This window comes from Perissodus microlepis, chromosome 15, assembly GCF_051167445.1.
Source record: "Perissodus microlepis isolate ML-2025 ecotype Zambia chromosome 15, ASM5116744v1, whole genome shotgun sequence".
NCBI lineage: Eukaryota > Metazoa > Chordata > Actinopteri > Cichliformes > Cichlidae > Perissodus > Perissodus microlepis.
In genome coordinates, this window is record NC_140475.1 from 16,003,874 (window position 1) to 16,017,243 (window position 13,370).

Below are 13,370 nucleotides of genomic sequence, written 5' to 3' on the forward strand. Positions count from 1 at the left end.
AGAAAAAAACAGCAGGGATTGCACTGAATTTTTTTCACCTTTGCTGACTGAATGCAAGTAGTTGTGGTGACCAGCTGGTTGTCCAGAGGTTGAACATGCAATGCCCTTAACCTTTGGGTAATCATTTCTGACAGATTTAGTAAGTAAATCTTTGCTACTGTCTGATTTATAAATGCAGAAAAATTGCAACACATTGCAATCAATCTTGGTCACTTTGCACCAATGAGCGCAATTTGTCTGTGACGTGTCTCACAATAAGTTCCCTGTTGTTAGACACACTGAGGGACTCTACTGAACTGGTTGCCAACTGCTTCCATTGCCATATTAAACTGGTATGCCATCTTACAATTAAATCACAGAAATCATGAACTCCTGAATTTTAGTTTCAAATCTATGAAGTTCTGGCTGGACTTTCAACATAAGTACTTAATTTGAATTTCTGTGTAACAGATTTGCGATTATTACAAACAGATTGCATGTAATTAACACATTGAACCCATTCAGTTGCAGACTGACACCGTTTTGTGCAATTATGGTCACAGACATAGCAGCCATGTTCAAATTGGCCGCTTTCAGTTTCATTGTACGTGGTCTTAATGATTTTGTTACTGTTGCAATTTCCAGCCACCGTTGCACAGCACAGTGGTTCTCAAACTTTTTACATCATTCCCCACGTGGCAAGAAGAAATACTTTCAAGCCCCATCTAAACAAAATAATGACAGAAAAGCCTGGCTGCAACTTTATTTAGATAAGAAACTCATTCACATTGAATCATTCAGTAATTTTTGTTTTAAACAAACAACCTTCATTTCAAACAACAATTTTTTTTAACTTTTATCACTAGACTGCTTCATTAGTCTGCACTACTTCTTCAAAAAGGCAAAAAGTTAAACAGAATGTGAACATTGCCAGACATGGAAAAATAAAATTCAGTCTTAGTCTTATAAAAAAAGAAATCCCCAGAAACTTGTGAACAGAGGTGAAAAATATATAATTTAGTGAGAGTTTAATGCTATTCACTCTTAAAGGCTGCAGTCAGCCTGTTTTTGACTGCAGAGCTGTGGCGGGGCGTGGACTGGGGCGTGGCGCGGGGGAGATGGACGCACCTGTGCGGCATCCCCAATCACGTCTCCCTGGCTTAGAACAGAATGAACTGGGTCCTGTTGTTGTTGTTGTTGATATGCGTAGGCTGTAGCCGAAAAGCTGCATTCGCGTGTGTAAGTCGACAGGCGCAATATAGTGCGAACATGCAGCCCAATCCTGGGTTTTGGCACCACTGTAAACGATGGACGACAGACCCAACCACATGTTCGCACTTTTCACTACACTTCTTTATTGCGGCTGTTGAATTACACACGCGGCTGCGTGCAGCTTTTCAGGGATGCAGCGGATGCGCACATTATTAACGTAACTGCTGCAAATTTCTTGTTTCTTTCCGCCGTAAAAGTGATTCTGATGTTAAACATTAGTTCTGCATGACTTTTCTGCCAGGTAACTTGCGCCCCACCTGTCAGAACTCCAGTGGGGCGTGCCACACACTTTAAAAACTGCACTAACCTGACTGTAGTATAACAGACTGTAGTATAAAGGAATAATATTTGTGTGAAATGCACATATTTAAAAAACTCACACTATAATATTACAGAAATATGAAGCGGTTAAACACAGATTTTTTGCTTATTTAAACAGGACAGTATAACTATTGAGATCAAAAATCTCTTTTACAAGTGTGTTAGTTTTCTAGCCAAGAAATACAGCAGTAAAGTTGCAAAAAACTGGTAACACACAGAAAAAAATACACAAGTTAAGTACTCTAAAATAAAAACAATAAAAATAAAATACAAAAGCAACCAAAATGTATAAATGTCATCACCAATAAACCCTGCAAAATCAATAAAAGTAATTCCCACAATTTTTTGATAAATGGAAGTCAGTAAGACAGGCGCAGACCATATAAATAAGACCTTAAAAATAAGAATGTACCAGTGGCTGAGGCTATGAAATGACAAACCAGACCTCCCAGCACAAGCATACAATGTACAGTGGCAGGTAAACGCTTTAAGGTTTGTAATAAATCTCAGTGCTCAGTTATAGAAAGAATCCAGCGTATGTAAACGTTGTAATGTAAGTGAGTATCTCGACTTTTGATATATATATTTTGTTCAGTAAAAATGTTTTATATCTTCTTTGAAAATTATCCATGGCTCTGCTGTTTCTGCAACAAAATCATAACAGAAAGTCGTCGTCATTAGCAACAACTCAAGCTGCTGCACATTAACGTGGAACGATTGTGATAAATAAATAAGTTAAGCGCTAAGTGACCTCTTTGGCGGTTCTAGCATTAAAGATTTCCTGGATACCTTGAATTAGTTGTCAGCAATCTGAAATTGATTTAGAGAATCACAGCAAACTTTAAAATCATTCCAATTCAAGTCTTCCAAAAGAACCATTTACTTAAAATTCACTTAATAAAAGCTTCATTAAAGAGGGTAGTGCACTTCTGACAACTGAGGATGTTCTGGAGTAGCCAAGTGTAATCTGGAGGGATTCAAAGACCTCAGGATCAACTACCAAAAACTGAAATGATCAAAAACTCACTGATTCAGAGTTTTTGCCAAATATTGTAATATCCCTGACTTTTTTAGGTCACTCAGTCCTATATACATATAATACCCATCAACACTAATATCTGTATTTGTAATAGATTTGCCTAACCAGATTTCAAATTAAACTATAATATTAGAATGTGCTCAAATGCTAAGCATAACCATAGCACATAAACTATGTATGTTCAAATGAAGAAAACATAAATCTGTTTTAAAATCAACAGGAATGTTAAACCTTGTGCTGGAAGCAGGCCCGGAAATAAGAAGCAACACAAGAATTAAACACTTGTCCTTTTTTAAGATTTTAGTCCATTGTAAAATAAAATAAATGCTGCTTACAGGAAAAGGACATCGATACAAATTTGATCTTAAAAAAAACTTAAAAAACAGCAAAAATAACATAAAGGGAAAAAACCTCCAGATAGAAAGCTTTTTCCGTTGTGAGGTTTGGGTCCATCAAACATGTTCTTGGTCCATCTCCACAAATTGAGGGATTTTTTTTTTACATAAACTTGTCACAAAAAGTAATTTTTACTTAGTATTTTTTGTGAAAATTTTATAAAACTTTTCACAAACTAATTTCAAAGAATTTCGAAGAATTATGAAATTAGTTTGACTACATGCAGTAAGCTTGTTTGTTGTTTCCATGTGCCTTTCCCTCCCTCTTAGCTGCTCTTCCATGTTGACAATGGAGCTGGGCGCTTTACGGCAGTGCACGTTCCTCAGGGAGAAGGCTTCTGTGATGGACAGTGGCACTCCGTCACCGCCACCAAGAAACGGAACAAGCTGGAGCTGGTGGTTGATGGGAAGCAGAGCGATGCAGCCAGTCCGTATGCACACTCTGTCACCTGTGACACCAGCGACCCCATATATGTTGGAGGATATCCTGGTATGAATGCCACCTACCTAAAATGATACTTGGACAAATGTAAAGAAACATGCCAACACATATGAATTGTTGTTAGCATATATAGAAAACATACTTGTTACAGGAGAAGAGCCTGTTCAGGGATTATGGAGTAAATTTGATTATGTGTTTTTGTTTCTGTCTCAGCTGGAGTTCACCAGGCAGCTCTTTCTACCAGCACCTCTTTTCATGGTTGTATAAGAAACCTGAAGATCACCAAGTCTTCTAAGACCATGGAGGTGCACTTCAACAAGGCTCTGGAGATTAGAGGAGTCCAGCCTCTTTCCTGTCCCGCTGTCGCTGCCTAATTCTCCTTAGTGCTTTTCAATAAGGTCTCAGCTTTCCCAAGGGACCTAATGCCAATTTATGTGTTGACCCATTTCCTCAGAGTGAATTTGTGTGTTAGCTGTGCAGTCATTACTCTTTTAAGCCCTGCAACTCGTGACACATTTCTCTATTCCCAAATTAGTGTACCTTTACAGCCATTCATTAATCCTACTCACAATTCATTTGTTTGGTGTAAGTACCTAAAAAATAAGTGCCCAGCTCAGCTACACTTTTTGCATTGTAACATCAAAAATGTCTTTCTTAGCGTTTTTCTTCACTCAAATTGAAATATAAACAACAACAAGTCTAACCAAACAATTATTCTGATGCTACCAACATGCAATATTGCTCAGTGTGATTTTTAAAGTACCAAATTCGTCCATCAATCCATCCATCTTCTTCCACTTATCTGGGGCCGAGTCGCGGGGGCACCAGCCTAAGGAATCCTCCCTCTTCCCAGCCATCTCCTCCAGCTTGTCTAGGGGAACACCAAGGTGTTGCCAGACCAGCCGAGAGTTATAATCTCCCCAGCATGTCCTGGGTCTGCCCTAGTGCCTCCTCCCGGTGGGACATGCCCAAAACATCCAGGAGGCATCCTTGCCAGATGCCCGAACCGCCTCAACTGCCTCCTTTGGAGGAGCAGCGGTTCTATTCTGAGCCCCTGCTGGATGGCTGAACTTCTCACCCTATCTCTAAGGGAGAGGCCAGCCACCCTTCGGAGGAAGTCCATTTCTGCTGCTTCTCTCTCTTTTGGTCGCTACCCACAGCTCATGACCATAGGATGAGGGTAGGGACGTGGATCGAACGGTAAATCAAAAGCTTCGCTTCTACACTCCACCCATCCCAGTTCTTCAAATATAACCTTAAACATCTACTAAGAAGTTGTCAGTTTGAATGTGAAGCTCTGATCAATAAATTTGTAATGGCTATAAAGTGAGTCTCACTGTGTTTCAGTTTGTCGTCTAAAGTATTAAAATCCTGCATTGCAATACATGTGCTTACAGTACTCAGGTGCTGCTTTCTGGGATATTTTTTGGTGTTTTGAATAAGTTCAGTTTTGTCTTTTATCTTGGAAACAGTTGCACCAGGATTTTTTTGTTTGTTTTTTTCCTGTCTGTTCTTTGTATACCTTCTTTTCTAAAAAACGGTTTAGAACGTCTGCATTTTTGATCAATATGTTTTTAAGCAATAATGCACAAGAAACATTTAAGTAGCTTTGATCTGTCCCACAAAACTTGAGTATGCACTTAAAGCTTTACAACTATATGTAGAACATACACTAACGAATCACTAAAATATAAGAGTAAAGTAAAAGTAACATTTTTTTGATACTCGGAACAAAATGGTTTTATCCAGGAAGTGTACAGTTAGATCCATAATAATTTGGCCAATCACTCATTTTTACCCCTTGACTGTAAAAGGCTGATAGGGTATTGCCGTCAACTTTGTGAACACAATAACTTGAGATTGAGGCAGTGTACTATGTCTAAATCAATACTACAAGTGCATCTAGTAAAAATCTCAGACAAGTTATGAATATCAGTGACTTTGACCTCAAGGTCTTTTCAGTTATTTGGCCACTCCTAAAGCTTTGATTCTCTCTCGTGGATTTATTTTGTTTTTTCAGCCTCCTTTACCTGCACCGACATCTGTTTGGGTGTCATATTGACAGTCTCAGTTACCAAAATGAAGTTCAACATTTGGAAGATAATGTGAACTATTCATCTGCTAACTTTGTCATGAAATAATGAGGCAACAGCCTCACCTAGTCGTCAAACTGCTTGTCAATTGTCAAAATACGTTTGAGCCTCTCAAAATATTTCTAATACTTTTGCTGAACCTCATGAATTAAAGCTGAAAGTCTGCACTTGAATCACATATTGCTGGATTTGAAACCCACTGTAGTGGTTTACAGAGGGAAATCCAAAAAAATATGCCTTATTCAAAAATAACATGGAGGCTATCAGAATAAAACAGTAGTCATACTTGTTTGATGAAGATTAATGTAAGACTGAGTTACAGGAGGAAGATAAAAATAGAAAAGAGAAAAAAAAATGTACCGTTTCTTAATAAAATATCCACCAGATGGAGCTATTGCACTTCACAGCTATTACTAAGATGGCAAGATACTAAAAGCTCTTTGTAGCATTAGATGTAATAATCAGTCTTTATTTCCCAAGCATCAAATTCAAGAGCGACAACACTTTAAAGCTGTACTGTTTAACATTTAGGTTTTAATAGTACATTTCTAAAGCGTACTTGTTGCCCAGCTGTAATGGTTTTGCTCCACGTGCCAGCAAATGACAGAAGGTGAGACGTTTAACCAGTACTTACTACCCAACGGACACTAGGGGGCAGTATGTAACTACAAAGTGCAAAGATGCACCTGTTACATGTTACATGCATTTATTCTGGGATTTTATTGAAAGTGTCATCTGATGCATTTTCCCTGTAAGAAGAAATGGACATGCTGACATAAGGGTCCAAAACTCCGTCTTTATTGTGCATTCCTCTTTTATTGTCATCTTTACACAAGGTGAAGAATGGTAAGAAGTCAGCCAAATAAACATTACTGTGGCCGCCTGCAGTGGAATGTTTAGAAGATAGAGAAAAGCCTAACCTTTATCCACCCACCCGTTTAAAGCAATACAACTGTTTGTAAACCTACCAACTCACCTTTTTATGACAAGATGTTCACCTCTGGGTGTCCACAACATATGTTTAGGGTAAAGTAATTATTGATTTGTAGATTAAGAATATGTCCAAATGATCAGGTCAACGCTGATTTTGGTTAGCTTTCCAGGATACGTGTGGCCTTTGTGTTCGGTGCCCTTTACTTGGATTTAAAAGCAGACATTTCAGATTGTGCTTGTACTAACTTCAGTATTAGTAGCTACTGTTGCACATACTAACACATACTATTGTACCAACTACAGTACTACATTACACAGCTATAAGTGCAGGGAGACAGACAAAAGCAGCAAGTGTGCTGATTTAAATGTGAGCGCACACTGTAACCAAGTAAACCGGCACTGGACATACAGAGGCATATCTGGTGTCATACAATAGTAAGTTGATCTAAAAGCTTTAGTCAATCAGAAGTTCAGTGTACTACACCACCTGGCAGTCAAGCATCTGTAAACTGCTCCCAACGTTTCATTCCCTTATATCATCGTAGTGAATGATGAGATAAAACAGCTAGCTACAGCATTTAATCTAAGTCTCGTTTGACATCTGTCAAGGCATTCAAGCATTCCGTGTTTATATCACTGAAAGTAAAAGCAATAGCCTCTTCAGCTACTATATTAACATGAGAGTAGATAGAGAGAAACAACTGAGCCCGGCTTTCCTTAGTACAGGTGATTTTTGTAGAAACTTCCTAAGAGGAGTAGCATTGTTTATCATCTACACTGTGGCAGCACTGGTGTCAGGTCTGGTGACTTATTGCATGCTGTCGGTCCGCTTGAACTGATCTGAGGTGAGTTTCACATGTGGTAGTAGTCCAATCCAGTGGTGTAAGCTTGTTTGGCGCCCTTATCCACCTCCCATAGCTACACAAGCACACCCCAGGGTCCTTTTCCACCTGCTTCCCATAGGTAAGCAGCTCTTCTGGGTATGGTTCCACCTATTCTTCATCCAGGCCTTGTCAGGACGACTGCATGAGGCCCGTCAGTCGTTTGCCCGTCAATGACTTGCCCTGGAAAAGAAGAGTCATAGTTTAAAGTTTTATTCTCAAGATTTCTAAGGAGCTAAGGAGAAAAAGAAGAAGGATGACCTGCATGCACATAGAGCTTTGTCTGCAAAAATATATTAAATCTCAAGGTGAGAATACATTATATTAGCCCTGAAAAAAGGGGGGGAAAACAGTAATGCAATGAGAGGTGCCTTAGGGAGCTCCAAGCTTGCAATATGAAGTCCAATAAGACTTAAAAAATGTTTATTTTTTTCTTCTTTGATATCAAGCTCATAATGTGTCTGCAGAGAAATGCATAGTTTGGTCACAGCTCCATGTCTTTGCAAACCAAAGGCGTCATCTGTTGAACTGAAAGAAATAATGCATTTCATAAAGCAAAAACAAACATGGCAACACATGGCAAATGGCACCCCAAAGCGAACACTGAAGAATACAGAAATCACTCAAACCGCTTAGCTGTAATTTTACATTCTAATTGTTTTGCCTGCATCCTGCCTCTTCCCTCATTTGCAGTCACGCAGTTAGGCAAACTAATTTGTATAATGGACAGTCATTTATTACTCAATACGCCATTCTTTTTAACCATTGTTTTAAAAGAGTAAATGTTCTTTGTAGCTGCAAAAGTATCTAATGACTACAAAAAATACTTTAGCACAGATGTACAATTAAAAAAAAGTTTGATAAAGTAGCTGTAATAATTAAAACCAGACGCAGCGGGACACTCACCACACTGCGAGTGAACTTCTCCAGGGAGGTGCGTCGGCCCTGCTCCGTTTCAGGCTAGAGTCAAGCAAAAAGTAAAGAGTGTGAGAGTTCAACTCCTTCGAAGCCAAAATTGCATCTTTCACATTAAGAGTCAGTTCGCAAAAATTGCACAAGATTGCAGGCATATTTTTAAACATTACTGATATTACAGTAATTGCTGGAAAATACTATGCCGTGTTCCACTTTCTTTTCTAAATAGGGCTGTTAGCGGTCGTCTCAGCAATTTAGCTGACTGAATGCAGTGCACCCCTCATGCCTCATAGCTGGCCCTGCTAGAGGCAGGTTGCCCATCAATCCAGTGTCAAATATGTCAAAATGCCCTTTGACATATTCACAAATTATACTGTATCTCATGGTGTGTGACTGTTACAGTGCTGTGTGTGCACTTTGAGCAGTCATTAAGTCATAAAGACTGGTCCACTTATCTCTACCAAGTAAAGTCGGGGAGCCTGCCTTAGTCTCAGCTTCACTGATGCTAATGTTCAATGATGCAGCTTCTGTATGTCCACAAAGAGTAATTCATAAATAGATGACAGAGTCACTTACTTTCTTCCTCGCCATCAGAAGGTCCTGGTACAGGTTGGAGCGTAGGAAACGTGAATAGCTGTCACTTTTCATCAGCTTGTAGATGTGGTCCTTAGAGTTCAGAAAGATGGGATACATGGCAAGTAAGAAGGAGAAGTTTGCGTTGGAAGGATGGCGGTGCAATTCTGCTATGTTTATATATAACTATGTGTCAATGATGTACAAAACTTGCCAACTCAAGCAGAGTAAACTGAACAAGACCCTCTCAGTGGGAGAGGATGATTGAGGCACACTGCCAGGTAACTGACAGGAGAAATCTTTTCTTTGTTTAACTCGTCCCATTTAAGCCTGTGACACGAGACGAAATTTAATAGATGCTACGCAGCGCCCAGTATTCCCATCCTCCCCCCATGCCCATCTATCTCTCATTGAGACGTATTCTCTGGAAATCACTCCACAATATAAACCCATTAGTTGATACTGGTGAAGCATGTAAGAAAGACAAATGGAGCAGACAATAGTGTGGGGCAGAGCTTCTGAAAGAAGCACAGAAAACCCACAGAGATATAACCAACTTAAGTTGGAATGTAGAATAGAGCCTTGTGGTAATACTCTTGACCTCAAGCAGGCCTATTTGGAGTCAGTCACATAACTGGGGAATCCTGATGCACAGGAAATGACTGAAGCTTATCCCAGCTGTCATAGTATAGGTCAACAGTCTATTGCAGGTCTAACACATAGAGACAGACAACCAGTCACACAATTAGGTCATTTAGAATTAAACTTTAGAAGCATGGCGGTGCATTAGTTAGCATTCAAAGGAGCTTGCAAAGAAAAGCGTCTGGACTTCTTTAAGTTTACTTGAAGACGTTTCACCTCTCATCCGAGAAGCTTCTTCAGTTCTAAGGTCAAATGGTGGAGAGTCCCAGATATAAACCTAGTGGGAGTATCCCCCCACAGAGGGACAAAAGGACCCCCTGATGATCTTCTAATCGCCTGAGCCAAGGTGTGAAACTGGGTGTGGGTCCCAATCAGCCAGAGTTTCGGGTGTGTTCATTGTGAAAACCTGGCCCCACCTTATCATGCGCATGACTCTCCACCATTTGACCTTAGAACTGAAGAAGCTTCTCGGATGAGAGGTGAAACGTCTTCAAGTAAACTTAAAGAAGTCCAGACGCTTTTCTTTGCAAGCTCCTTTGACTACGATGACCTGGATGACTGAGAACCTTCACAGACATTAGTTAGCATTGTTGTTTCCCAGCAAAAAGGTCCTGGGTTCAAATCTGCTGACTGGCTGGGGCCTTGCTATGTAAGTTTGCCTGTCTGCTTTACTTTTTCAAAAGTCACTCCAAAGGATATGAGGTGTGTATTTGCAGTGTAAATGTGTTGCGATCACTGATCAAAAGTAGGGACATTTTTCTCAGTAGTGAGAGAACAGAATGAGGCAAACTGAAATAAGCATTTATTTCAGTTTGCCTCATTCTGTTCTCTTTTTTTTGCTAAATGACTCCTTTTCTAGTATTCACTTAGTATTGTAGTTCACCTTTTATTATTTATGAGAACCACTAAATCTCAGTTCAGCCAGACAAATTTCAGCTGGCATTTGCCAAAAAGTTGCATAAACCTGGACAGGATTTTAAGAACAGGTTCTTTTTTTCCCAGTCATATAATTTCTATATGTAGGTTTAAAGAGGTTGATATATTGTTACATCAGCTCCACTTTAAAACCCTGTGAAGTCCGACTGGTTTTATAATTTTCAAGTTCAAATAATTTTACTTGAGCTCAAATGCACTACATGCTTCTCTGCTTCTCACCTGTGCATCTTCGTAGCTGTATCGTCCAGGGTCCTTCAGGTTTTGGCTGGTGCGTTCGTAACTGTGGGAGTCCAGGTTAATAGAGCTGGGCGCTCCCTCTGCCAGGAACTCTGCCCAGATGTCCTGTGCCCTCTGTGCAACTTCGTGCTGAGGTATCCTCTTTAACTCCTGTACAGCCAGCCAGAACCTGCAACAGCACAAATAGAAACACACATCAGTGGCATAGACCTTTAAATCTGCATGCTAAACATGTAACTGGTGATAACTTATCTTTAGATAGATTAGCGAGTTTAGGACAGTGAAAGCTTTCTGTATGATTAAGGTGGTAAAATTAAAAGTGAAACCTTCCTGCAAAGCAAACATAGTTTTCTCGAAACATGTCAGTATCCAGAACATTGTCTTACATGTATTTGATTTCTTTCTTTCTAAAATGCTCTTAAAACTTTCTCCTCCTTTCCTCGACGGCACATGAGAATAATTTTCTTTTAAATATTGACACAGAGAAAAAACTTAAACTGTGTTAAATACCAGGGGCAGCAGAGAAGCAGACTGCCTCCAATATTAGTTTCTATCTATATTGATCTGTGGACTGGTTTAACAATATAGAGCGAAGCACCTCTGGGGTGTGCTTTGCTCACTCACTCTCTATTTCTCAATAACTGACACTCTCTCGTTCTGTGCCACTCCTCCAAAAGCTCCCTCATAAAACCAAAAGCAATTAAGGGTCCAGAAGAAGAGAACAACAGATGGAGGTGAGGAGACTGGTGGTGTAGCTGAAGGGTGAACAGCGATGTGAGTGTATGCCCTCCCGCTCTGCATCTCACCCTGCTTATGTGTGTGGTTTTTTTCTCTGTAGTGCATCTCCCCCTGGCTCAGGGGTATCAACAACCTCCATACTATCACTTCATCCCCAGACTCTCATTCCTAACACGTTTCTGTCTCTCTCACTAGGTTTCAGAGATGCCTCATCTCCCTCTCCCACCCACACACTATAAAACACCCACTTATTGCTGCATAGGTGCATAAGGGACTAAATATGACAGTGCCTAGTGTGTAAATTTGTATTTAATGTGAGCTGTAAACCATTACAAGAACAAGTCAAAGAAATCAAAAACATTCATGGACCTAAAAATTAAACAGACAGATTGAGAAAAAGTTGCCACGAGCCTAAAAACACGAGATTTGAAATGCTCTGTGTCATGTGATGGAACGTCAGGCTAGCAGTTTCTCTTAGTATGCTTACTGCCGGTGCTCTACAACTCTGTTTTTGATGTGCAGACAGAAGTAAAGAAGTTCTGTGAAATCTTATTTCCCTTTGAAGCTTTCCTTTAAGGCACGACAACTTAAATTATGTCTTAAATGCATAGGAGGAGTGTGGTTGTCTGTTTAAAGAGGCCCTGTGGTAGGGCGCGTTGTGTACTCTGCACCTCACCCAGCAGAGCCAGCTGGGACAGGCTCTACTGCTGCTGCTATGACTTTTAATTGAATAAGCAGTTAAGAAAATTGATGTGTACCTCATTAGCTCAGTCTTGCTATTTTTATTCCAGGTTTTCCAGCAGAGCTGTAAGGCTGCATCTTTTTCTTCTCTTCGATACAACATTGTTGTTTTTGGTGATAAGACCTTTCAAAAAACTGTTTTTATCTTAGATTTATCCAACAGAGTAAAAAAAAAACACTAGAAGAGATACATCTGCATAATGTTGTAGCTCAGTATTGCTCCTTTCTAATACTGTTTTCTTTTCCTGAAATTTCGATGAGCAGAATTTTAGTGTGGTTTGTGCGCTTCTCTTTAAGTGTTCTAGGTATCTAGAAACTGGCAAACCTTCACTTGATTGCTCTTCCATGTTCCAAGTGGGTTGAAATGGTAGGTTGGAACAATGAGGTTGCCAAGAAGAAATAATTTCTGCCTATTTTCATGGAAGTGAAAGCTTTTGATCGACTCTTATACTCTCCTCACGTTGTTAAAGGGGAGCTGCACAAATGCCCAACTGAATGTCTTAAAATTTATCCTATGAAGCACAGAGGATTTGTTATAATGCAGAATAAGCTGCCTTTAAAAATTCACTGCAAAATCTGTGCTTGTGCACCACTTGCCTTTCTTCATTAATTGAGTTAAGTACAGCATGGTTAAAAAGAGCAGGAAAAATATCACTTCAACATACAACAGTGGAAATGATGACTGAAATATATTTTGCTCACCTGAGATTCTCTGAGCTAAACTCTGATTCTAGAAACTTGAGGAAAAGCTCCTGCCCTGCTGGATCTTTCAAGGCGTCCTCCAGAGAGAAGCCCCACTTCTTCACCCTCTGCTGACTGGGCTCCTTACTGGGAAAGATGGAGAGAGGGATTGGCAGTTTGTTTTATATATATATGTATATTACAGCCCCTCTATAAAAATATCTGTGGTTCCAAAATTATCATTGCAATATATTTGTCTTCCCCTCAAATTAAGCTGAAAAATCTGTAGTGTTTATAAAACTCTACTTTCAATATGTTTTTGACAATAGTTACAATGTCCTTAAAAAAAATAAAGAATGAAACTAGTGTCTGAGACTTAATTACAGCTGGGAAAGTGTGGACAGATCTAAAAAGTGAAAACAGAGGAAAGATGAAGATAGAGATGAGACATTAAAACTGCAAAATCCTCCTGATCTTTGGGACTCACGAAAGGGTCTGATGTGGATGTGATACTGGTTTATGAAAAGCTGCACATTATGACAGTGCTCATCT

General features: G+C 39.6%; 2 protein-coding genes across 8 annotated transcripts in view; one reads left to right on the forward strand and one right to left on the reverse strand.

The window, feature by feature from the left end:
- lama2 (laminin, alpha 2) overlaps nucleotides 1-4,774 on the forward strand; it is a 206,565-nt gene extending 201,791 nt beyond the window's left edge. For all 6 annotated transcript variants that reach the window (XM_084954250.1, XM_084954246.1, XM_084954248.1 and 3 more), the window contains 2 exons: nucleotides 3,277-3,496; nucleotides 3,662-4,774. In XM_084954250.1, coding sequence (XP_084810376.1) covers nucleotides 3,277-3,496; nucleotides 3,662-3,822 — 381 coding nt within the window. In that variant the 3' untranslated portion in view covers nucleotides 3,823-4,774. The remainder of the gene's footprint in view (nucleotides 1-3,276; nucleotides 3,497-3,661) is intronic.
- A 1,543-nt stretch (nucleotides 4,775-6,317) lies between these two features.
- LOC146371959 (regulator of G-protein signaling 6-like) overlaps nucleotides 6,318-13,370 on the reverse strand; it is a 99,565-nt gene continuing 92,512 nt past the window's right edge. For both annotated transcript variants that reach the window (XM_084954252.1, XM_084954253.1), the window contains exons 14-18: nucleotides 12,840-12,965; nucleotides 10,641-10,827; nucleotides 8,847-8,936; nucleotides 8,262-8,315; nucleotides 6,318-7,538 (exon numbers count right to left, since the gene is read on the reverse strand). In XM_084954252.1, coding sequence (XP_084810378.1) covers nucleotides 7,488-7,538; nucleotides 8,262-8,315; nucleotides 8,847-8,936; nucleotides 10,641-10,827; nucleotides 12,840-12,965 — 508 coding nt within the window. In that variant the 3' untranslated portion in view covers nucleotides 6,318-7,487. The remainder of the gene's footprint in view (nucleotides 7,539-8,261; nucleotides 8,316-8,846; nucleotides 8,937-10,640; nucleotides 10,828-12,839; nucleotides 12,966-13,370) is intronic.